The 26698-nt window shown below is 41.0% G+C and overlaps 2 protein-coding genes across 3 annotated transcripts in view; both read right to left on the bottom strand.

Annotated features, from left to right (window-relative positions):
- Positions 1–5269, bottom strand: part of vps50 (VPS50 EARP/GARPII complex subunit) — a 97393-nt gene extending 92124 nt beyond the window's left edge. Inside the window, exons 1-2 of one of the 2 annotated variants that reach the window (XM_041053206.1) lie at positions 5131–5269; positions 4543–4611 (exon numbers count right to left, since the gene is read on the bottom strand). In XM_041053206.1, coding sequence (XP_040909140.1) covers positions 4543–4611; positions 5131–5163 — 102 coding nt within the window. In that variant the 5' untranslated portion in view covers positions 5164–5269. Of the gene's footprint in view, positions 1–4542; positions 4612–4690; positions 4709–5130 lie in introns of those variants that run through there. The other variant, XM_041053207.1, reaches the window with a different exon arrangement.
- Positions 5270–6489: 1220 nt separating this feature from the next.
- hepacam2 (HEPACAM family member 2) lies at positions 6490–15784 on the bottom strand. The gene is made up of 9 exons (XM_041052564.1): positions 15572–15784; positions 12075–12434; positions 11701–11988; positions 10126–10425; positions 9216–9341; positions 8798–8819; positions 8669–8703; positions 8310–8383; positions 6490–8194 (listed from the first exon to the last, which is right to left on the bottom strand). The coding sequence occupies exons 1-9, from the start codon at positions 15627–15629 to the stop codon at positions 8084–8086; spliced, it is 1374 nt and encodes a 457-aa protein (XP_040908498.1). The 5' UTR covers positions 15630–15784; the 3' UTR covers positions 6490–8083.
- Positions 15785–26698: the final 10914 nt, after the last annotated feature.

Raw genomic sequence — 26698 nt, 5'->3', positions numbered from 1 at the left:
TTTGGTGTGAACCCACAGAGAAGCTTATACCTTCTCAGGAATCCAGAGGGATTAAGAAAAGAAACAAAAACATCAAAGTGGTCAAAAATAGCTCAAAGCCATTTGGAGTCATTTAAATAAAAATGTATTTTAAAAAAGAACTATGCCAAGGCTGTGATTTATTTAAAGGTTGAAATGATATGAAATGATAAAAAATAATTCCTTGTCATTACCAAAGGCTTGAATCCCATGGATCTACTTTTTTTTATCACAGTCTTGAAGATAATATCACATCGAAATCTTGAATAAGGTCCAACTTTCATTAAATTTAGGTCCTTGGCTCATTGTACATGTAAATCTGTAGAGGGCATTAAGTACACAGCAGCAGGTGAACAAGGGGGATCCGATTTTCTTTGAGAGAATGGTTTCCCCTGAGGGTAGACTGTTGCTAAAGCCAACAATCTGACCTCTTTATGCACACATAGCCGGCCTGACATCTGTGAAAGCGACCAAAATCAAATGTTCCACCTTATCAGCAACACTACATTAAAGAAATAGAATCATGCATTTTGCACCAGTCATCTAAAGTTCATTCACTTCTGTAATTACCCAAAGGAGGCAAATGGGTGGACCTGTCAGGGGGAAGTTGCTCCTGTAACCTGTTTTGTTCTAAAATTAGACGATGGCTTGTCAATGATTTGACAGAAGTCTCAACAATACAAAGCAAACTCAGCTTCATGAAAGGGTTTAAAGCATCATCTGCTACTGAGGAAAAGTTGCAGAAAACATCAGTTTCAACTTCCAATTAATCACTACAGCAAAACAAGTGACATAACCAATTAGTCAACTGACTGCTTAAATCAGTTTTCAAGCATAAATGCCAGAAATTCACTGGTTTCATCCTTTCAAATGTGAATGAGCCTGTTAACTGAGAAAAGCATCAAAAGATTAATCAATGATGAAAATAATCATCAGCTTTAGTCCTCATCACAACAGTTTTGGAGGATTAGGTCCATCATCAGTAACTGTTACACTGTGAGGTATCACGTACAGTTCACATACTTTCTGTCTCCTACGGCAGGATTTGAGCAAGACGGTAATTCTCCTATGGTTTGACAACCATACAGAATGGTTGTGAACTTGTTCGGTTAAAGGCCAATGCACAGTCATGTGGCCTATTCTAGGAAGCGAGCCAGACTGTTTGTTTACTTATTACTCAAACACTATCAAACCCTTAAGTCATGTCCGAATAATGACTCGACAGCATCATTTGTCTATCATCCCCCGCATCAGTCCTCCCCCCCTACAGCCAGCCAGATGTTGCTGTCAGCTCCTGGAGGATGATAAATGACATAAATCACAGCGAAAATTGTTGGAAACAGAAATGGTTCCAAGCAGTAACTATCATATTGAGTATCATAATAATACACACACGCAGTCAAGCACCGTAGTCTCACTCTCCAACACAGAGCATCGTGTTAAATGTTGCCCGCAGAGGCAGAGGTCATGGCTTACTGAGAGGACTATTCACCTCTAATCAAGAAGCAACTGGGGGTTTCAGTGTACGGTGAGTAAGAAAAGGTATGTTTAGCTTGTTTTTTTTGCATTAACTGGTCATCAAATGTGATACAATTATAGACAAAAACAAGGTACTTAAGATTATAACACAAAAAATTGTAATCTGTCACATCTTTATTGAACATACTCCCCTTAACACTGACAGTGCTGGTAGAAAAAGTAAGTGGATTGAATTTAAGGGCTGAACTACTTCAAACCGCAAAGAAACTCTTTCGGTAGCTACAGATCACAACTGCGAAGAGTTCAAGAGAAAGTTTGGACCATTCTTCAGAGCTGCCACAGCCCAGGTATACTCTTATGATGTCTGGTGTGAACAGCTCTCTGGAGGCCAATCCACAGCATCTCTACTACATTAAGGTCTGGTCTCTGACTGGGCCAGTCCGAAAAGATGGATTTTCTTTGCTTGATGTCATTCTGTAGCAGAGTTACACCCAACTTCTACTGAGCTTCAACTGGCGGCAGTCACCCTGACATTAACCTGTAAAATACAGTGATAAACTTAGGAAATGATTTTCTCTTCAATGACAGTGAGCTACAGCACCGTCCACCATGCTTTACCTTTGGGGTGATGTTTTCATGTTAGTATGCAGTGCCTCTTTTACACCACAAAAGCACTGCAGATGCTTATGGTTAATAGCAGGGTTATTATCAGTCGAAGTCGCTTTATCCCACTCGTCTAATCTGGTTTCACTGACTGGTCTCCAGGTTTGCTAGCGCCCGACTCCAATTATCTTCTGTTGTTGTTATTAGCCAAGGGATTCACATAGTTTTTTCCAACCTACACTGTGAATGTCTGAATGATTTATTCAGTATGGATATGAAGAATACAATTATTTGTGTGCTGTTAATTAAAACAGGTTGTTTGGTCATAATTGTAACTCAGATTAATATCTGACCACATTTTGCAGCTAATTCCAAACGGTTCACGTACTTTTTCTTGCCTCTGTGTATAAAGCCTGTCCTGTGTGGGCCCTATCTCATTTTCCTGAAAGCTGAAAAGGCCAGCGGCAAAGTAAATAAAGTCAAAGCATAATATCATCAAATAATAAGCCGTGTGTTTTGGTTGAACACACAACAGGCAGGTGTTTGCAGTGCACACAGGAAAGTGAATACATGGCTCATCTAGAGCAGCAAGCGTTAGTGCACCTAACCCTCACATCCATACTAACTCTTGGCCAATTTTTCTGTCTTACTATACCACACTGCCTCATATCACATAAACAAAGCAGACATGATAAGATGCACAGTAATTCTTGTGGGCAGAGAGTCCAGAATGAACAAAGGTGAATATTTCAGGCCTAAAACACAAAAGGGTGTTTGATTACTGCATATCCAGTTCAGCCACATCAACTGATACCAATCCCAAAGCCAGGGGGAGACATGCATCCTATGAAAAGAAACAAATCTTTCCCAAGGCACTCCCATCTGCTTTCATTCAGGCTCTAATTACACTTTGAGGGTAAATGACTGCTTATCTTATCTGAGCTTCATCTGTGTCGTTGAGTGGTTTTCTGCAACAACAGGTCTAGCGACATCAGTGTGTTATTGTCTACAATGCATCAAACAAATATGATACAATGACCTCAAATTATTAAGTTATTATATGCTATCGCTGTTATCTTTCATAAGCCTGTATCTGCTGTTCGTTGTGAGAATACCACCAAGATCGAGCCCTACTTGTGACAGAAAAAATAGACTGTTATGTATGAGCTTCTCAAAAGAGTCCGTGTTTATCACACTTTCTGACAACAGGACCGTTGAAATAAACAAAAGACTGAAAGATATCAAAACCCTCTCGGCCTCATGTTTCGCAATTCCCACAGATGAACTGACAGAAAGGCACTTCCTTTTTCAGTCTTATCTTCTGCAGTATGTCTAAACCTGACCAGCAAGTGCTCAAAACCACGCCACGAAGAAAATTCCACTCACATATAAGTATTCAAGCCAAACATGGACGAAAATCAAAAAAAGAGAGAGAAGATAGAAGAGAAATTAAACATCTGGTTGAATGGACCTGGCTTATATCACCCTGCACTGTGGATAAACAGTTTGTCACCTTCAAAACTCTGCTCAGCCACATTAATAGAAGGTCATCACTACGAAAGCAAAGTCAACACAAGGCCGGCAACTAGCAGTGCATGAGGTGTAAGTGATTTTACATTATATAGACCCACTCTGCTGCTTCGCTCTGTCTGCTCTTTACAAATTGAATTTGTACAAGAGGATAATGACAAATGCTTGCTGTGACTAAGCATGACTGATTATGTTTTCACACGCTGCCATGACAAAGTGTTAAAACACTGTTACAGCGGATCATTTTTCATAATGCTGGTGTTCAGACTGATGTGAAATGTACCCTTAAGTGATATAAATTGGAGCCTTCAGTCTACTACTACACTACTGTTTAGGAAAACCCATAGGTGTGATGTAGCTAAAGCAATTTGCAGGATGCAGTTCAAAATACAATACATTTCACGGTGGACAAAGCCCAGACAAATCATTTATACAAGAAGAGTGCTTCAGTTCTAAAACCACCCTGACACGTTCAACCTTTCTGTGACACAACTTGCAATATAACTTTTCCTGAATGTGATTGGACTTCACTGGATTTCTTTAAATGAAATGCATTGTGAATTTGCCCAAAATGGTCACTTCATACACAGAAAACATGCAATGCACACGATGACCATTCAAAAGCACATTTAGGAATGTGCAGATTTTGTGAATTTTCACTGTGTATTGAAAAGAATGACGGAACAGCAGTTTAACAAAACTGTTACAGGAAGCATTCAGCTACTGTAGTCTGTTTATAAAGGACAGGTAGCAATCGGCTAAAAACTACTAGAGCGCATCATTAGCTGTGCTGTAATACAGTCAAGTTTTATTTCAATAAGAGAGGTTGGTCTTAGACACTGTGCGGTGTGAATGCTCCAGATATCACAGCGAAAATGGCAGCCGCAGTTTCAGCCCTGTCGTGAATTTTACCTTGCTCGGGATCCTCAGGTTCTCCACAGGACTGAGGTCTGCCATGCTCTCCTGGGGGCTCTTCAGACCCTGTCAAAACCACATTTACTGTTAACACTTCAAAATACCCACAAAGCCAAGTAACGTTAACGTGTGTTTCAGTCGTAACCTGTTCCCGCTGTCACAAAGCTTTCTATTAATCAGCACATCAGTAAATACAGCAAAAAGTGGAACCGACGGGCAGATTGCTTTGTTGTGTCCAGTGGTGAAGTCTAACATTACTGCTGTGCAAACTGAGAACTTCCCCAAACGCCCAGTTTCCACTGTTGTGCCCTGCTGTTGTGCTTGTATAACGGTATACTCCTACAACCAGGGTGTGGATATAAATAGTCCATAAACAGGTCTTTTATTTTTGTGAGGTAAACGGGTCGTAGCTGTGTTGTAGTCGTTCAAAAAGCGGCTGTTGCGCCGGCTGGATGTGCGCTTTAATGGGACACACCACGAGCTGTCAAATTAGCCTGTTAGCTTAGCTAGCTGTTATGCTAGCTACCTGCAGCTGTCAGAGACAAACGGCCCGCGGCTCGGCTCGTGTGGACCTGCTTTTCTCACCTGCCGGGCCATGAGAGACTTGATCTTCTGCATCGTGAATCCAACTTGTGTCAGTGGGCAAATAAGTGAATAATGTCACAATTTAGTTTTGTTGTTAACGATGAGCCTCCATCACTACGAGAAGGAAGCCATAATTGACCGTCACGTGAGTGGTACGGCAGAGACCGGAAAAGTTCAGGCATCATGGAAAATGTAGTTTTTTGGGGGTTTTTTGGTGTCTTTGTTTTTGCTGTGCCTTCTTGTAATATTAAATATCAGAATATTCCGGGGTGAAAATAAAGAAAATGCTTTCATTAAATTAAAAGTATTTTCTGTTCTGAATAAAAAGAAAAAAGAAAACTATATTTAAAAGTGGTATGAAGCATCACCACTGTGATACGGCTACATGTGCTATAACATACCACTGGATGGTGGTAATTTAACATCACAGAACAGAAAGAGAATACAGTAGAATATTTGACGGCAATGGTTAAATTTTGCATCCCTGAAAAATGTAAACTGTCATTCTGCCTCTCTGTTCTATCAGGTGAGACAGTTTGAAACAGCTTGTCACAAGAGGAAAAGTCAATAATTAATGAATGATGTCTCAGTTACACTCAGGGTCCTGGTATTGTTCGTGCTGGCTCAGTGTCACACTGTCAGGACCTGAATGGAATAGATTGAATGGATTTTCTTCATCTCTACCCCAATAATATCATGTACTGTATGTAATAATATAACACTTTAGCAATCCACGACTCAGTGCCATGCAGGTCAGTTTCTGTCAAACAATTAGAAGTTGCTCTGCATTGTAATCTGTTCCAAATATATATATATAAAATCCTCACACAGACCCCTTTAGCCTGCTTTGTAATTGCCCCCTTAGGTGTTATTTCGAGCAGCACTTGGTTAAAAGCAGGCAGCATGCAGCAGACAGCAGGCGCTGTGAGTTCTAGTTCCTGGTTAATGATGCCCCAGGCTATTTCCCAGTCAAATGAAGGTGAGGTCACTCTCCTTAGGTGAATTTACTCCACTGTTGTTTGTTAGGCAGTCTGAGCCTCTCCCTTAAAGCATACACTGAGACGGAACAGATGGCAACTGCTACCCGGAGATGCCACCACAAAGACACAGAACACTCAGTTGGTCAGCTCATGAGCTATAATTAGAGCTAGATTCAATAAACTGCTTGTTATGCGGGGGGGGCTTCATGATAAGCAACACTTTATGCCTGAGTATGAGGGTCACCTCTAGACAATTTGTTATCCTTAAACAGTGAACTAGTAAAAACATGTCAGTGCCATAATTTGTCATGTTAATGTATATGGGCAAAATTGTAAAATAAGTCATTTCATGATTTTACCATGATTTATTAGTGGAAATCTTGCAAATACAGTTTAAAGTTTTGTGCCACGCCATTTGTCATGAATTTGAATAGAAGCATTCAGCATGTGAGTGACATAATGGGGACAATTCAGTGTTTTGGTAATAAGCTGAATCATAGCAGAAAGGAGACTGCTGCCTTTAAGTGACACTCTGCTCAAGGTGAAAAAAAAAACCAGAAAACTAATTGCTTCAGTCTCTAATAAATTTTGTAAATTGTAGATAAACTGTGACTTCTATTTCCTTAACAAAATTTCTTTTTTTGTCAGGTTCTCTCCATGCTTTTCTATATCTCTAGCTTTCCTCCTCCTTTTACCTTTCTCTTTCCCATACACAAACTAAACACACATTGCCAAACAAGCACGCACGTTTTTATCTACTCGTGACAAGGTGTCAGCAGGAGCAGGTGGAGGGCACTCTGCCACATGCTGAACCATCCTTCTGTTGCTGCCTGTCTCCATATCTCGCCAGGTACACAGCAACCAGTAAAGCCAGGCTGAGAGACACAAACACTCTGCAGCAATTTCCAGACAACAAGCACAACTCATACACTTATGAGAAGAGAGATCACAGCCATGACATCAGACAAAGACTGACTGTGAAGTGGCAGAGCAACTGACATCTTTGGTGTCTTCAGCTAACGTGACAATTTGGTTAAAAAGACTTACATGTACGTGTGTATAAAGAAAAATACAATTACAGAAAAATACAATTGTAGAAAATAGAAAATGAAATACATTGCCTTTGTCTGTTTGTACATAACAATCACATGTTCAAAAATGAACCAGAATAGTAAACAGTTATATCTTTAATAGAGTATAAAACAATTGTTAATGCAAACTGTACAATAATTTAAGAATTATTAATCATTTTCCTTGTTTCAGCATTTCATCATATCCATGGTGAGCAGAAACCAAATGCTACATTTGAGGAAACAGGGTTTAGAGATTCTATAGGAATAAATAGATTTCAGCAAAACATAGATATAGAATGATATGTATAAAGAATCTGCAGCAAAGTCCATATACAATATATACATTTAACCTAAATATATTCAATACAATAAAATCCATTCATTATAACACTTGTCTTCTCACAAAACCAACTCTTTTTAGGGTGAAATGTTAAATTAGAAAGATATTATTCAATTGATAAATAAAACTTTAGTATTTAAAATTAAACATGTTTTAAATAGTAATCATGGTGTGGAAGTATAGATACCTTGTAGGCAGATCTTCCAAATAATGATGTAAAGATGGCTTCTACTAACTGGCTTGGTTTTATATGATCTTCATTTTTGAATGAAAAAGCAAAACAGTTTCAACTCCAGTTATACTTTCACATAAAAAATTAAGCCATTCATACATATATTTTCATTTTCACGATAATGTCAGCAAAGGACATTTAAAATCTGTCCTATACGCTGGACAATAACAGTGCACGATCAGGTTGTGTACTCTCACTTGTCTCCTTCATCGCTTGTGCAAAAATGTGGGCCACCAAAACCGGTGTTTCAGGCTTTGATAACAGAGACTTAAGAAAATAAAGCTACACAAGAGTCTTCAAGTGAAATGACTACAAGTTACATCTCAAGTTACTTCAGCAAACTATGACTCGGGGTTTCAGGAACATGTCTGATCACATCATAGATTGTGGTGTGCACATCCTGCAGTGACTCTAGGCGGGCCAGAGATCTGCATGAAACCTGGGGGACAGTTGCATTAGGAAAATTAAAACCAGAAAAACATAAACAAATTCAGACAAAATGAGGGTTGCTGCTTATCCTGTAAATTCATGCTGATGTAAAACTTGTTTGGTACCTGTGCCGATTCCATTTTCCCAGGTATGGAGACAAACTCATAGATGCCAAAGTCTTCTGTTGCATCCTCGTGACCTGTTGATACACATGTTTTAATATCAGTCCAACAGCTAGGTTACAGTAACAGCATTAATGTCTATTCTCTGTCAAACTTTACAGTGTCATGATGAATGTAATGATGCCATTAACCCAGGACTTGCTTTTCTAGAATGACTGAGAAATCCTGACCTTTTTTTTTTTAGGAATGACTTTCGCTTTTAATGACACAGCCCTGTTAATTCCCTATTCCCTATAATAATGCTTTCAGTGTTTGATGGTATAAGGAGGTAAAAAAAAACATCTGTGAACAAACAGTCTTACCTGAACGATGAGGTCTTTTCTGCTCTGAAAGTGGTCTGCCAGAAAACAGGAAATTAAAGCAGTTAATTAAAGCTTATACAGTACGTAGATCAGAACACTGTGAATAGAGTCTGTATTCAAGGCTCTTACCTGTTGTAAATGCTCATCAGCACTGTGAGAAAGACAGAAGGAAATAATTATACACAAATACAGAATTTCTTTTATATTACCTTGACTTATTCAAATGCAGTAGTTACTTTGCCCTGGTTACCTTCGGTTTGACTAACATTTGCAAGATATTTACATTTATGATTAAGATTAACATGTAAAACCTTGGTGCAGCGAGCCGTTAGTGTTATCCTACACCAGGAAAAGGTAAAGATTTAACAGCCATAATATTCAGATCTCAGCTACTCAGCCACCTAGATTTCAAGCTTGGAGCATGTTAAACAAAGGGATGAGCTGACTAGTGCTACTGTTAGAAAACCACTTACGCAGTACGCAAGTACAGAGTACTTCATGGTGTACCAATGGATGTATACAAAATGATACAGAGTGATTAACTGACCTCTCTTAGGATGGCAGGTTCTCCTGAGGAAGAACAGCAGCATACAGCCAATGATGAACAAAGAGCAAACAGTAATGGCTGCCAGCGGAGACACAGAGCCACCCTCCTGGGTATGCTTCTCTTTTCCTGTAAACAAACACAGGAGGGACACTGATATTAATACTTATTTTGGCCAAGCTAGCAGAGTGTATTGCTCTGCGATAGATATTCAAGGTCAAGCATTGTCACTGTGAGCACATTAGCCTGCTCATGTTAACAAGTAGCTTAAAGCTTCACTCTCTAAGCTAACACGGCTGTAGAGTCCTAGTCTTATTGACAGGTGAGTCATCAGAGGATTCCTTGGTAATGTTATTAAGTGATTCTGATGTCATTTAAAAAAAACTGAATGCTGTCATGACTTCTGTTGACTCAATAAACAGTATTTTCAATCATAGCCAGTATCAGCAGTAGCCATCGGTAAGCCTTTTTCGGTGTCACCAAGACAACATGTCAATGTCTCATTTGGCACACAGAAACTCCACATGCTATAAAACTTAGTCAACAAGTACAACAGCTGTCATTCTCTGTTTACTTTCCCAGCCACTGAACTGTAATACGGACTGCAGGCGCTGGAACCTAGCAACAGGGATAAAATCAGAGTTTCATGACAGCCATGTATATTTCATGTTATACCCATAATCTGCTTTCACTTCCCACCTGCTGTGCACCCACTGTTTCAACTACAGTATTTCATCTGCCGAGCTGTTCCCAAAGCTGGCTAGTGTTTGTCATTGTCAAGCTATATGTCTCATAGTTCATCAACCTCTTCTGCTTTTGGCACAACACACTGTTTACAGAGTGTTTATCTCAGAGGATTCCCATAACCTACCCACGCTCCGCTCCCGCTTGCCATCTTCCACCCTCTACCCACCTGTTCCTAAGCTGGCCACCACCAGAGTAAACTGGGCCTCATCCTGCTTCTGTGTCACGTTGTTGAAAGCACGACACAGGTACTCTTCAGCCTGGGCCAATCTGTAGGAAAGCACCTCCAGCCGTGGGCCCTCAGTGATGACCTGGGTTGAGTTGCGGCTCTTGGAGATCCAGACGTAGCTGTTCGGTGGGTTGGAGTCAGCCTGGCATTCAAAGAAGGCCAGCTCCCCTGGGTTGATGGTGAACACCTCCCCTGTCCGCAGGCCCTGGCCTGAGTTCACCTCCAGATTGTAGGGGCCATCTGTTGGGGGCCAACATGGGATTTAAGGAAACATGACAGTTTGCTGCTGAGATGGTACTTTATCATAAAACATGGTTACTTTACTATGAATTATCTTATTCTAATGCATGATGGGACAGCTGTGTACTCAAGGTCAGACTAAAGGTCAAAGAAGTGAGCTTCACTACAGGTTCCCAGGTTGTAGATCAGCACACACTCCCCTGAATTAGAGCCGGGGTGCCCTTGAACAAGGCACTGAACTTACCAAACAGCTCTCGTGGAGATATAATTAAAGTTAAATGAAAATAACATTTAATTAATTAATTTTCCCAACACAGTTACATAGGGTAAATATATTTATATCACTACCAAGGGAGTCTGTCCAAGAGCACTGCTAAAAATACTAGTGGTGCAATTCTCAGAGCCAAGTTATTATAATAACGTTCACTGTTTGAACACGCTTAATAAAAAGATGGGAAAAAAATGAAGAAAGTTACAGGCACATCCCAGAGGTACATGTACTACATCTTTTACGTTCCATCAATAGAGAAACTGCAGTTTTGTAAAACTAAAAATATTCAAATTATTTCATGGAAAGATTAAACATAGATTCTGACTTTCAGCCTAAGACTCACACAACCAGGGGAGTTTATCAGTGTATCTACAAGCTCTGTGGTAGAACAGAGGAGCTCTGTGAGATGAATCTACTCCCATGCAAATATCATCCTCTAACAGCCACGTGTTATCAGTTGTCAGTGAGTAGTCCAATTTCACGGAAATTTACATACAGCTTAGTACCTCCAGGAAACCAGTGCGAAAGAGAAAATACAAACTTAGTAGTATTGTTATTAGTAGAGGATACTTGTGGCAACTTAGATTAAAAAAAAAACTCCTACAGGCAAATGTGTTGTAGGAAAAATTTGAAAGAAAATAATTGAAACTGAACTTCAAAGTCTGGGCTATTCTGGTCCAGTGATGATAACAGACCTGGTCAAAATGAGTGCCAAATTAAAAGCAAGTGAAAGCAATGACACCAACAACTGACTCCCTTTGTCTACATTTTTGGTGTTATGACATTTTTCCGATTCCAGTCCCTGCAATATTGGTTGGACTCTATGAATTTCTTTATGCTATAGTTGATATTTCATGGTGTTCACAGGATTGAATTACACATGAAAGTAGCTGCTGGTTATGTGATGTCAATGTCTATCTCCTTACTCTGTGTTATAATCTTGGTACAGAGAAAAAAAAAGAAGAAAGAGAAAAGGAAGAATACAGAAGGACACAAGTACTCACAATAAACAATGAGGTCTACGTCCATGCTGTGTCGACCCTGGCTGACTGGGTTGCTGGCCACACAGCGATATGTTCCCTTGTCCTCTTTCCTCACAGGACTGATTAAGAATGTAGAGTTGTCTTGGGAGAAGTGGTATCTGTCACTGGGACCCAACAGGACGTTGTCCCTCAGCCACTGGAACACAACTCTTGTTCCTCTCTCAACGGAGCAAGTCCAGGTTACGTTTGCCTTGTCCTCGACAACTGCATGAGACGGGTTCTTCTGAATGACTGGAGTGGACACAGGGACTGAGGAAAAAATAAGAAATGCTGGTAAATTTGGGACTGTATCCAATTAAGGTGATCAGTGTGGATCAGGCTGTTTAAAGACTCACCATCCACTGTCACATGAACAGTTCTCTCTTCCTTGATGACCAGTCCTGTCTTGTTATGAAACTCTATGTTCAGACTCAGATGATAATCCCCTTCACTGTCCTGGTCTAGTTTTTGGATTAGCAAAGAAACATTGGGTCCTCTGAAGACGAGGTGGTTGCGGAACATCATGTTAGTGATTGTGGCATCTTTGGTAAACGTCACCAACGTGGTCCTGGTGCCGCTCGGTCTGGTGTAGGACCAAGTTCCCTGGATGTCTGCTTTGTCTAATGGAAAGCGAGTCTCCACAGACAGGAGCAGAGGCGTCCCTTCAATCCCATGGTGGACTAATGAAGGGATGTGGATGAAACTGGAGTTCACCCCTGAGGTGGCGAAGATGGAGGAATGGCAAGGAAGAAGAAGGAAGTGAGAGGAAGGAAAAGAAAAAAAAGAGAGTTACTGCACAATTGCTGCAGGATAATAGGCAGTAGGCTTCATACAGTACACATGATGCTTGTTTCAGAAAGTGGGTTAACTCCTTCAGTAATCTAGAATCATTTGTACTTTTTAGGGATAAACACTCAAGGTGCTTCATGTCCAGAATCTCAGAGTTAGATGTTGACTGCGATTCTGTTTTCCTAAGTGTTCATCTCTTCCTGTGATCCATAGCACAGACACATTCCTCTTTTTATTCCTATTTATACATATCAGTAATCACACTGGAAGAGATTGATCAATAAAGTTTTGAGAAAATCTACACTTTATCTATCAAGAATAAATCACATTGTCACAATAATTTCATGAGAAGAGGTCAAATATATTATATTCCAATTTTATGGGTAACAGTGTAGAATTAGGTAATCAATATGCCATAAACAGTATCTTTTCTTTCTATGTCAAAAGGTACAAGTATTTAGCGTTTCTTGGAAAACCAGTGTATGCTAAAGAATTCTTGTAGGTGGTTAACAGCACCCTCAGATAGGGTGGCAGTGCAGTTTCACCTTCAGTTTCAGTGATAGTGGAAACTATGTAATGAAGTTTGTAAAGAAAGTAAAGGTCATTGTTCCCTGGCCTCTTGTAGTTATTGTGAACAGTCAAGTTATTTACCAACACTAAATAATAACTAGACTTGACAAGACACTATCGTTCTCTTAAACCACAATACATCAAAATTAATATAGCCCTGATTGAAAAATGTGGCACATATGGCAGGATATTAATTCTGCTTCATGGCATTAATTACTGGGGCTTGGCTTTAATTGAATATAATATGATCATACTGTGTTGTCATTTACAAAAATCTGCAGTCCAATTAAACATGAAATTCAATTAAACAAGTTCTAACTAAAATTTTGTTAGAAACTTAGTTACAATCTAAAACTTACCTTGCGTATGTTTGCTTTATCATGAATTACATTATATAGATATTGGAAAAAACATTGTGTAGTGGAATAGATGGAGTGAGAGTGACAATTTAAAAGATGAACTCAGGTCTGTTTTGACTGTCTAATCTTATAATCTATATCCTAGTCTTCACATTGTCCAAGTCCTGAAACTGTAGTGAGTTAATATTGACCCAGCTCACTACAGAGAGAGTGTCATTGTTGTCAGACAAGGACAAGGCCTGTCTCTCTGATCCTGACTCGTTCACAAAACAAACTCTTGGGCTTTCTGAAGTAACTAAATAACTGCTGATCTATTGCACCTTGCTGTCTGTCCCAAGCTATGGTTGGTTGCCAGGGCAGCCTCTTCACTGGTAACAGGCTCAAAACAGAAGTGAGGATAAAAATATAATCCTTTTATTCATTATGTTGTAAAGATGAAACGACCCATCATTACAGACACATTTATTCCACAGCTGTTTCTTTCTCATGCCCTTCAATGCAAGTATCATTAATATTTCATTTGAACCATGACCTGATTGTGTCACAAATTCATTCTCAAGTTTTAAGTGTGAGGTGAATTAGTGGACTGTGTTTGGATGCTAGGTTGGGTTAAGCAGCAGCATGTGAGTAGGCAGCATTACTGTGAAACAAATTCACTAAAACCTCTCACTTTTTGTTCACAGTGATCTCTTTTAAGCTTCTCTTGTGTCACTTGGTCTCGCTTCTGACTGTGACTGACTCCTTCTCTTTCTCTGTTTCAGCATTAAAGAAATGACTGGAAAATAGTAAGTGAAAGAACTGAACTGAATTTTTAGATGATGCATAAAATTAAAAAAAACAGTCTTGATATAAAAATGGAAAAGAAAAGTGGGTTTGGTTTTCTCTTTTTGTCTAATACATGCAGAGCAGACACCCCCATGACACTCTCATAAGCCTGGAGGCCAGTTTCTGTGTGTGTGTGTGTGTGTGTGTGTGTGTGTGTGTGTGTGTGTGTGTGTGTGTGTGTGTGTGTGTGTGTGTGTGTGTGTGTGTGTGTGTGTGTGTGTGTGTGTGTATGTGTGTCTGTGTGTGTCAGGAGCAGGAGTGTGCCTGTGTTTACAACAGCTGAGATCCGGTGAAAAGGAATAATGAGGAGTGTGCCGAGCCCGCTCCTTCACTGTTGTCCCCCAAACAACACAGATATTGTTGCGGTGATAGAGAGGGGATCACAGTGACAATGGTCTTTGAGGTGAGAGGATATCTTCGTTTAGTGTTCACGCACACGCATTCAATCAACTACATGTGGAGACCCACAAGCACCTGCCTCTTATCACCCTCACACACACCCGAGCTGTTTGGATACTAAATAAAGTCACCCGGTGCATGTCCAAACGCCACCATCTTCTGTCCTCTTTCAGATAAGACAAATAGTGCTCCTTGTGTGAGGTTGATGATACAAACATCAAAGCAGGAGAGAGTCCATGTTTGTTTGAGGAACTTTTCTGTTAAGAGTTATCTGGTCATGTGAAAGAAGCTGGTACATCTGTTATCACTTAGTCACAGAGCAGTGGCCTAACTCACTTCTTCTTTTTTTTCAACTAACAGCCAACAATAGTAGAAAAGCTAATTCTGTACAGTCACACGGCTATGACAATGGAAAGGACATGCAAAACAAACCAAGACAGACACTAAGGAACATTTTAAAGACTCAACTTTGCGTTATAAAATACTTTGGACAAGTTGAGGTATTACAGTCTAAAGAATTTATTGTCCAACTTAGATTTTTGTCCAAAATGTCACAATATCAGAGTGGCAAGTTTAAGGTTTTTTGTTGATTGTTTTTTGTTGTTTGTTTGTTTGTTTTTTTAATTCACTTCTTGTGCCAAAGGATCTATTTTTGTGTTTTAAAATTTTGCAACCCAGTTTCATTACTGCGTCTCTGACCTGAACACTTTAAACGATTTCACAAGTTTTCAGTGAACATGTTGTTACTGAGCACCACAAAAAAAAGAAACTTCCTCAACTCACCCCTTAGTTTTACCGTGCCAACCAAGCAAACACAGCAACCACAGCAACTGCTATAGCTGCACCAACACAACACTGACAGCTCAAACACAGCATCCCACCGCGAAGCCTCGACATACAACAACGCTTACCTGTTAGGATGAACAGGACAGAGCAGACGAACAGCGCCGTTCTTCCTGTGGCCTCCATGGCATCTTATCCTCTAGGGATGTGTGGGACTTCTGACAGGCAGGCAGGGAGTGAGGGATGGAGGAAGGAGGAGAGGAGTGGAAGAGAAAGAGGTGGAGGAGGAGGAGGAGGAGGAGGAGGAGGAGAGAAATATGACTGGTTGTGGTGACAACATTTGCCAGGGAAATAAGTGGAGCTAGCTTTAGCCTGCATGCACCAAGGCCCCTCCCATGTGACACCAGGAGGAAGAAGAGGTCCACCTGGCAGAGAGAGAGCACAGTATGGTCCTCTCTCTCTCTCTCTCTCTCTCACAAACACACACACATACACGGACACACACACACACACAACTGCCCTAAGGCTGAGGGTTTCACCCTGTCACAGAGAAACAGAGGCATAAAAGTGTAAAAGGATAGTCGAAGAGCAGAATGGAAACAGTCTCTTTACATTATCATACACCAGCTGTCTGCTGCTTCAATCCCTCAGGCTGTGAAACAAAGAAAAGGCAGACAGACAGAGAGCTTTTAACTCCTAACGCAACACAGTTTGGTTAAGTTACAGAGCTCTCAGGGGGCAGATCGGTTAGCAATCAGTTATTCTGTTTGTAATGATTTGGTGAGTAAGAAATGAGGGGACGAAAAGACAAAGAGACTGATACCCAGATGAGGAATGGCGTCCTGACACCGACAGGTATCGCTGACCTTTCAGATGCCTTGGGGATACAGACTGTCATTAAGGTCATTTTCATATTGTTTTTCAGCCCTCAAGGAGACAGTGTGGATGAAAATGTATTCCAAGACAGAAAAATAAATCAGTAGCTAAATCTTGTCTCCAAATACCCCAACAAAGACTTGTTTGTGCCACAGTCTGTGACTGTTTTATTCTTAGGCATAAGTCTGAGAGAACATTTTTCAATTCCTTTTCCCATGAGGGAACTGGGTTTTGTTTGTTTCTGCTATAGACGCCACAAAAACCAAGAGTCCATGAAATGATGGTTCCAGCGCAGTGCTCGTGCTGATCATTTTCAAAGAATTTCTTGTAGTAAGTTTATTCTCATCCTGTTACACAGGAAACAACAGATGCAAAATAGTCACATGTCAAACACTTAAACACTCACTATGCCCCTCAGCTACTCGTGCAAAAGGGTTTTTTTTTTCTGCATGGTCCATCCTCTGAAAGGATCTGGTGAAACTTAGGACTGAACTGCAGAGTGAATGAATTAGGCCATTGTAGGCTGTGTAAATCAGTGCCTAGTTTGGTGATGGCACCATTAAAGAAAGTGATTATTTTCTCTGCTGTCCAGCGTGCCATCATGGGACGTCCATTTACAGAGAAAACTAAAGACAATGATTCATAGTTATTATAATTGAGGCTTTTATAAAATCCACATTTAACAAATTTAACTTGGGATTTGAAAAATTAATGCAGCACAAATTATCGCTTTTTCACAGAAAATAATCAGGTATGTTTTCAGTTACTGTTCTGCTATGAGAGAAAAAAGTATTGTAATTAAACTTGTAGTATTAGTATTCACTTTATAAAGCCATTTTTTTCTATTGAACCTGCAATTTTTCTCTTCACCTTAAGATGGAGGCAGTGCATCGTGTAGTAGACAAAGTCTGCCCTGCAGCAGCTCAGCTCTGTGATAGTGTTTCCCAGCCTTTTTAACTTGTCGACTCAAAAGCCCTTGACACAGGTTGCACATCAATGAGTGTTGACGAGAGTGATGCTCTTCTCTTAGATTTTTCTTATGGCAGCTCTTAAGTAGATTTTAGAGGCCTATCCAGTCTTTTACAAGGGTGCCTTCTTGATAGGCTTTAGATCAGGACTCATGGAAGGTGACTTCAGAACAGTCCCATGTTTTGTTTCTTGGGTCTTTTCTTTTTAGCTGTGATCTTTTTAGCCTAGGGTCTTTATCCCCGTTGAAGGACCCCTGACTTGAGATTTGGACCAAGCTCTCTGACACTGGGCGGTACATTTCGCTCCAGAATTCCTTGATAGTCTTGAGATTTCATCGTACCCTGCACACATTCAAGACACCCTGTGCCAAACGCCTTCTCCCAGAAGCACTGTGGCTTGTCAATATGCATTTTGGCAAAGTCCAGTCTGTTTTTTTAAAAAAACATTTATTTGCTTTCATCAGTGGAATCCTCCTTGGTTGTCTTCCATGTCGTGCAATCTAACAGTGATGTATCTTGACCTTGGAGTTCACCTTGAATCACTTTGGAAGTTGTCCTTAGCTCTTTGGTTTCCGCTCATATTATCAATTGTCCTGTGGACCCTAAACTTCTTAATATTATTTGCAACTGTAGTCACAGGAATACTAAGCTGCTTGGACATGGTCTTACAGCCTTTACCTCTAACATGCATGTCAATAATTTTCTTTCTGATGTCCTCAGGCCACTATTTCCTTTGCTTTCTCTGGTCCATGATCAGTGTGGTACACACCACGATACCAAACAGCAGTGACTACTTTTCACCGTTTAAATAGGCAGACTGACTGATTTCAAGATTGAACACACCTGTTATGCTAATTACAGGACACACTTTAGTTTAACATGTCACCATGATCAAATTATTTTCAGTCTTTTCTATGGGTACAAACTAATTTGTCCAGGCCAGTTTCACTAATTTGTTTCACTGATTTGTTTGGATCAGTGGTGAGTGAAGAATTTTATATGATGTTATATGTTGCTCCATTTAAGAGCACAGAATAACAACAAAAGCATTACAGCACAGCTCAGGGAAAAGTTGTGTATTTTCATTTAAAATGCAACAACGTATTGTCATAAGACTCAGGAATATTGAGAAACAAAGAGAGCTTACCTAATTGCTGTTTGAGGATGTTTTTGGCTCACACCCCAACCTTTTGACTTGACACACTCCGCCTGGTGAGTGATGAGGAAGAACAGTACGTCCACACTTGAACCACGGTCAAAATAATATCGACACAAACCCATATCTTATTCTAGGATTTTCTTGACAGTTTCTTGAAAGTTCAAAATGTCTGCAAAACTTTGCGACCCCTGAGCCCTGTCCCTGTCCGTGCTCTTCTTCTTACAGTATCATGAATGAAACAATCGGCAGGAGATGTCTGAAATCTTAATGATCTGGTCTAGTCCAGCTTGGCACTGTGCAACCAGTAAGTTATGGTACGGTATGGTATGGCCTGGTGTGGCCCTTTTGGACCGCCCTTGCAAAACCAGGACACGGCAACTGAGTGACACACCCACACCCACACCCACACACACAACCTCAAATGGGGGCCCTCTTGCTGTGCTAAAACATGTCACATTTTCCATTTTCAGCCTCCCAGCGCATGGCTGTGGTTGTTGCCACATTTTGCCACCACTCAACCCGTCTAGAGTCTCTACCTCCAGCTGCCTCATTGTCATCACATATCATCTTGTCCCTCTTATTCTTGTGGTGGCGAATCAGTTTCACAAAGTTCGGTTTGATGAATTACACCCACCTAAATTCCTCCTCACTCTTTTCCACTTCGCCTTCTGCCCAACTCCTGTTGGATCATTTTCTGTCCTCCCCAGTCCCATGTATCTGTCTTTTCCGTGCCTCATCTTCTTCTTCTCTTTTTGATCCCTCCTTTCCTCCGCTTTCATTCTTCCTCTCCTCTAGCAGCCTTGGCCGCCAGCTGCAGACGCTCAGAGTAGACACAGCACACCAGCCCACATCAAGGCCACACTATTGGCACACGTATGTGCATGTGCGTATGTGTGTCTGGAGCAGTCGTTACAGTGGGGCCACATAGGGTGTGAGTGGCCTACTATGATATACTGTAGACTCCCATACATATTCCTTTCTCAGTTGTCTTAAATGAGGTAAAAAGGGCAACTGTAGCTGCGTTGAAAGGCCTCTCGGTTTTGTCACAGAGGATGCTGAAGCCCAGGATGGGCCCGTGTATGATGCTGGAAACACTCACCTATACACAGCATCAGTTCAAGCTACTAAAAGAAAGAAAGATTCACAGGAAAAGCCAACACTCACACACTCAATTAATTGCCATGTGACCAAAACGAGAAGCGGGCACATACAGTTGTGCCTTTGAGGTTGCTGATAAGAGGATGTCACGCCTTATATGACAACTTGAAATGTTTTTGGCTTCATATTTAGAAACGTTAGCCCGTAGCTGAGAGAGAATGAGAGAGACAGAGAGAGAGCAGTGAAGGAGCAAAAAAAAAAAAAGGGGGGCGGGGTATGTCTGCATGGCCTGTGAGTGATTTGATTGGATGAAAAAGTTTCATTCACACACAAAGATTTATAACAGTGGGAAACGTAGAATGTTGGACACACGCTGAACAGTGTGTGTGTGCGCATGTGTGTGGGTGTATGCAGGCGCATGTTTTTCCCTTATGCTCTCATGTGAGCAACAGTTTTTTTTTACTGCTGCTCCACTGAACCCTTCTATCTTTCTGTGGCGTTCTGGCTGTTGTTGCCTAAGTAGCACCTTGACTTCATGAACTGAGCGTCTGACCCAGAGTGTGAAGGTTGAGTCAATGCCTCAGCTTTTTTTCCACCCTGAACTGCCACCGTCAGTCAAAACAGTGTGTGTGTGTGTGTGTGTGTGCTTCCTCTGCATAAAATGCCTGACCTGCCTGATGTGTCCCAAAGTAAACGTGTGCTTCTACAAGTTACACATTTGTATGTCTTCCTTTAGTACAGTATGTATCCAGCTGCAAGTACAAGTACAGCTGTGTGTGTGTGTGTGTGTGTGTGTGTGTGTGTGTGTGTGTGTGTGTGTGTGTGTGTGTGTGTGTGTGTGTGTGTGTGTGTGCGTGTGTGTGTGCACATGCACGTGTGTCTGGTGGCAAGAGCCTCACCCCTTTAACGCATTCCACTATCTCGCGCCCACGCACTTGCCATGTGACCCGCAGTCAATGACAGGAAATAAGCCGATGTCAAATCCTGCTGCCTGCAACACAGATCCCCTTCTGCTTCCAGTCAAAGACTCAGCTTTGTGTGCTCAAAACCTAACGCACCCACAGCACATAGCTTAATACAAATCTATAAGAACATAGCTGCAGTTTTATCCAGTCTGTGCGTAACCATTTTCCCCCTACTGTCGTTGCTTTACCTCGCTTGTGTAATTTCTTTCTCAATTCAAAAGAAATGCTGTGAATGTTGAGCACATAGTTATTTAAATACTCATAACATGGAGTGTACATTCACTGCAGCGCATGTGACACGGTGTCTGTGAATGGCAGGTGTAGCACTGATAAAACTTTCCTCAACAGTTGTGTTTAAATAGTTGACACCCATATGCACACACATATTATCTTGTTTCCTGTTCTGCAGTCTAAAGTTCCTAATAGAGATTCTTACTCAGGACAGAAGCTTTTTTAGGAGACGAAGGTCATCCTGGTGGACAAAGACAAGCTAGACTTTGAATATGAAAAGAGTCTGCTCCAGACATGACTAAGTGAAAATGTCTCTGCTGTGCAAAAGTGTCTCTAAACCAGAGAAATGAAAGTGCACAGTTATTCCACTGCAGCAATGACTCCTTAATTAATTCCGAGACAGCATTTGGTCCAACACACACACACACACACACACACACACTATGAAAAATAGGTGTTTACATCGCACATGCCACAAACCAAACTGGTGTGAGTGTGTTTTTGTGTGGTTGGGTGCACGTGCATGCATGCAGAGTTGAATGGACACAGCCGCCTCTATGTTCTCTCCAGCAGTAAACCGTTGGCTGTTAAGACAGACGGCGATTTCCAGGCTGAAAGTCAGTACTCCCTTTGCTCAGGTCTGTGCTTGTCCTCTTTGTTTCACACGGTCGTAAAGCAAAGGATAAGGGAAAACAACACTTCGCTTGCACCAATCCGAGGTAAAAGGGTATATATTAACCTTATTTGACCAGCTTCACTGGCCTCAGTAACAGCCTCCAGTAATCTGAGATGAAAAGGTGACATTCCCGTGTCTAGTATACTTTTCATTTCCTGAAAGCAGTTTTGGATTTTGGAGTCAAAAACATCTACCTTCCAACACACATGCACATGCACACGCACACACACACACACACACACACACACACACACACACACACACACACACACACACACACACAGAAACACCTTTGGCACTTACAGAAACCACCTCATTCCAACTTTTTTCCTATCATGGAAGGTGCTAGTGTTTATTGTCACTCAACACAAACACAAACTCGCTGGTAGTTGCTTATGTTTTAATAGTGCAAAGGTCCCCACCATTTATCAAAAAACATTGGACGTAATGCTCTGTGCCTTGCACCCCTACTGCGATGCCCAACATCTGGTGGCCTCTCCCTCCCTCCCCGGAAGCATCACGGTGGGACATTTCCCACTGGCGCATAGTAGAGGTATGAGATTACATAGTTCCTGTCAGAAAGGAGAGATGTATGGATAAGGGTAGCTGAACAGCTGGATCGGGGCCTATCACACTCCAAGTATCTTAAACCGAGGCATTCCATTGTTTGAAGGTATTTAGATGTTATACCCCTAACCACCCACAGAGGTGATGTAATCAGCAGGAGGTGTGAAGTAAAACAAACCATGTTGACGTGTTGTTTCGAATCCATAAAGAGAAAGTTTTATGGTCCCCTGTGTCCATAACATTTGAAGGTATAACAGAGCTTTCATTGTATGTGTGTTTACAAACTCCTGTGCTCTCACAAACACAGTGTACACATGTGCAGAAATGTCCTTTCTCTTGCCAAAACATGTCCCTAGTTGCGCCCAAATAACCACAGTGCCACCACATCCAGATATTGTAATACATTTGTTTGCATTTTTTTTAACCATAAGTGCTGGCTGACATAAGCAATTTCTGAGCTTCACATGTAACAACAGAGTTTGCGTTATTCTGAGCAGAGGATCCATGCTTGAATACACTTTTTCTTCTGAAATATGTTGCAAAAATAAAACATTTTTATTCTACTGAAGGGTCTTTAAAATAACCTTAGCTTTTGCCAGCGAGTTCTGAGAAATAAACAAACACATTTGGCCAAATTCAAATCAAAACTTTATAGGTGAGTGGAATTTTTTAAAATTTGACACGTGAGAGTTAAAATGAGATTTCAGTGGCTCCACTTTCCTTATGATGACTGGGCTTTTTTTAGGCAAACCGATGCTGACTCATTTGCATCGTGTTAAAGGAATAGTTTGACGTTGTAGGAAACATAACCATTCATGGCTGCAATCTGAAACTTACTCAGAAAGTTGCTGTGCTTGGCCAAGAAATAGTCTGGTACATAACTACCCATAAAACCACAATATGTTGTTTCTACACTTTTTCTTTTCGTTTCTTTTTTTTTAGCCAGTCAAAAAACAAGATATAATGATAATTTGTAAACTGGTTTTCCCCCTGTTTCCAATATGCTAAGCTAAGTCGACTGACTGCTGGCAGTAGAGTCACACTTAACGGACAGATATCAGAATGGTTTCAGTCTTTGTATCTAATCGAAACAAAGAAATCAAATATATGCATTCCTTTAATCAGGTTGTGATAAATTAAATAGAAATTTGTGAAAATCCCAATATTCACCATTCGTTAGGACTGCCAAGGATGCTGACTGGTCATTTTTGAGGCAGAAGTTTGTCGTAAATTTGTCTTAGTTTTATGCAAATATCCAAGAACGTGTTTCAGTTTGAGTTAGTTAAGGTCTAGTCAAGAGGCGTGTTTCAGCAGGTTGGCCGCATTACATAACTGATAACTGATGCGTTTGAAACTGATGCATCAGTAATTCATGCTCTGACTATCACACCTAAAAAGGCAGAGGCTCAAATGAGTCATAATAGACCAATGAGCAGGATGTATTAGCATTTAAAGAGGTCTGACATTGATCGGTGAATTAATGAAAGCATGTAAGTTTTATGTGGCCCATAAGCCATAAAACACTTCAGAAGCGTATAATGTAGCGAAGGGAAAAGTCTCAAAGTTTGTGTCGCCACACAACAACTAATAAGTTGAACAAAATTACTATGGGTGTTACCCCATTGGTAACTACAGCGCCATCGTTTGGTGCTCTAAAGTTTTTCTGCTATTTAGCCCATCCTTGCATACATGCAAGGAAACACAGGTTGGAATGTAAAATACGTGTTTACTTGTACAAAAACCATAAACAAAGACAGAAAGAGGTCTGCAAGACCCTCTAATTGAAAGCGATGTGAAAAACAACCATCATATTACCAGTAATTAGATCCCAACTGTCTCCCAGGTTTCTTGGTACGAATACAAGGAAACAGGATAGTAAGACCATATGCCCCTGAGTAACACAGCCCTATGCTCCTACAGCAGATACATTCTGTATCTGTGACCACTCAGCTGATTACAGACAAGATGGCATAATTGTTCCCATGTGAAAAAATAACAGTTGTCCTACAGTATAAGAACCGCAGATGCCAGTGAAACACCAGCGGTGCCTTTCAAGGTCCAATTAAAGTCCTCCACCCGCCCAAAAAAGATAAAACAACTTTGATTACTGTTTTACAGATGCAATAAAACAACATAGCTCACTTTAAGGATTATACAGACTCAGATTGCTGATATTGTTTATTGTATTGTTCCTTTTGCAACAAATGATGATCAAATATCCGACTCCAAAAGGAGGTTTTCGACATTTGTAGGCAACAGGTTGTTCCATGACAGATTATTTACATGTGTTGCATTCTGTCTGCATTTTTTTTCCTCTAATCAAGACAGTTACAAATACTTTTTGTTTGCACTGAAGCCCCAAACTGCAGTTCATTACACTAACAATTAAAGCCAAAAGCGTCACATTTCTCCCAAATACCACATCAAGTCAGACACACAAAAGTACTTGTGTGAGAAATAAAAAGAAATTGTTCCTTTGTCACCAGCGGCACCTTTGAAAGGGCCTATCACAGTCCTTTCCAGGTCAAATACACCAACTCTCATTTCTTGATTACAGTCGGAGACAATAAAACATTAAACGTGTGACAAAATATTTCACCCTTCAGCAGCTTATTACTGTAAACCCAATGAGATTCAGTCACAACATTGACTACGTGTTTGACGAATTCATATCTAAGATAAAGTTGCTGAGTTCATTTGCTTCTCATCCCCTGAATGACTAAGCGCCAACACAGCAAACATTATCTGTACCCCCATCTTCCGCTTCTTTAACTATTATCAGACAGGCTAGAAATAATCCTTCCGATCCACTCTTTAATCACCGGTCCATCCCTTTAAGAAAAAGACAAAAGAAATCTGTCAAATATTATTTATTTTCTCCCAGCTTGTTTTTCCGGCGTCTGCAGTTAATTTTCTGCGGAATGTGAGGAGCAGCTGTCACTTTAGCACATGAATGGAGCCAGTTTAGTGGCCCAGAGGCATCGGAGTGGATCAACGGCGGAGGAGGGACAGCTGGGCCCGAGGGGACAATAGCACTCTCAGTTAATCATTAATACTCTTAATGAACAGCAGCCAGGCACCAGAGGTTCACTCAACAGTCTCTCCAGAATATTCTGCCTGCAACAGGAGGACGTAGGCAGCCTCGTCTTGCCGGCTGACCCCAAACTGACACTTGTTGATTGGGGCCTTTAAAGGGGCTGCAGGAGATTTAAACTGCGATCTGATTAAATCGGCCTTGAGAAAAATGACAACTTAATGATATTAGCTTGATATGTTGTAATGTTGAAACAAGGAATCTGGACTTAAGTGTTACTTCTTGTCAAACTGCTTGCTGTTGCTGTTATTTGCTAACAAGCTTTTTGCCGTGGTTAGAAGGCATGTGAACAATGAGATGTTGCCTATGATGTTAAAAGCAACACCTCAAAAGTGAAGAATTACATTTGTGAAAAGACATCATGCTAATGATTAATCATTAAACATACCTGACTTTTATGTCTTTCGTTGTTTGCTGCCTCAGTTGAAGCTGAAAAGAACAGTTCAATGTTTTAATTTTCTTGCATCTCCAATTAGATGAGATATCAATACCACTCTCATACCTGTCAGTTAAGCATGAAACTAATGCCACTCAAAGACAAGACTCAAAGCAGTTACTGCATCCAATCAAACCATAGTTACAGCATGTAACTCCCATCAACCCTCTCATCGACACTCCACAAGAAAGCAGACAAATGCACTCTTCAAAATCTCAAACTACTACTTTTAAGTTTTTCCACGAAATCGGGGATTGCCTAGGGTGTCTGTGAGGTTAACTAACAGTTAACAAGCAGTGGGGTTAAGGGCACAGTTGGTATTGTGTGGAAAAGCTGGTGGGTCTGAAGAGCAGGTGCGTGGCAGTCCCTTGAGCATTAGAAGCAATTTCATTACTTATCAGTGGAACCACTGGTGTAAAAAAAAAAAAAAAGAAGAAGACACAATCTTACTAAGACTGATGTGTTAACAAAAAAAGACAAAATGTTTCTTAGCCTGGAACCGCAAACCTTATCAATAATGGACTCCTTGTTTCCATAAACTTTCCTTGGTTTTTGCCAGAACATGTGTTAAGAAAGCCACCAAACAACCTGAGATGTTGTTGGAAGATAAACGAGCTTCTAAAGGGGAGCAGATGTTGGCTAGAGGTCTCATTTGAATGTTACACTGATCCTCTGTTTATGTTGGTGTGGATATGTGTGTGTGTGAGAGAGAGAGTGAGTGTGTGTGCGCGAGTGTGTGTGTTCATTTGTGACCACATGAATTTGTATGTAAGTGTGTGTCTGCACGTGGCTGTGCGTCCAGCCCGGCCCTCCCCATCAGCGGAGGTGGCAGGTGTTCCTGTGTCCCCCTAAAAGAGCAGGTTTTTATGTCGCCTCCTCAAGTTAGTGGCTTGGTTGCCATGGCGATGCCCCAACAGAAAGAAGCTTGTGTCTGGGGGCCGGTGCCGGGGAGAAGAGGAGGACAAGGGAAGAGGAGAGAAGGGGCTTTACTTGCACCAAACACTATGGACTTCAGTCTGGCTTGACAAGAAAGAGGACGAGAGGAAATCAAGTCAGGGACACAAAGAGGGCTCGGTTTGTCGGCTGGCATCAAGTCGGCCTCTGTCTTTATGCTCAAAATGTCGCTTAAATATTAAGCTGCTGACGGGGGGATGAGATCTGACTCACATGAAACACTGCGGTCTA

The sequence above is a fragment of the Toxotes jaculatrix genome, chromosome 13, assembly GCF_017976425.1.
Source record: "Toxotes jaculatrix isolate fToxJac2 chromosome 13, fToxJac2.pri, whole genome shotgun sequence".
Classification (NCBI taxonomy): domain Eukaryota; kingdom Metazoa; phylum Chordata; class Actinopteri; family Toxotidae; genus Toxotes; species Toxotes jaculatrix.
This window is presented reverse-complemented; position numbering and strand designations above follow the sequence as displayed.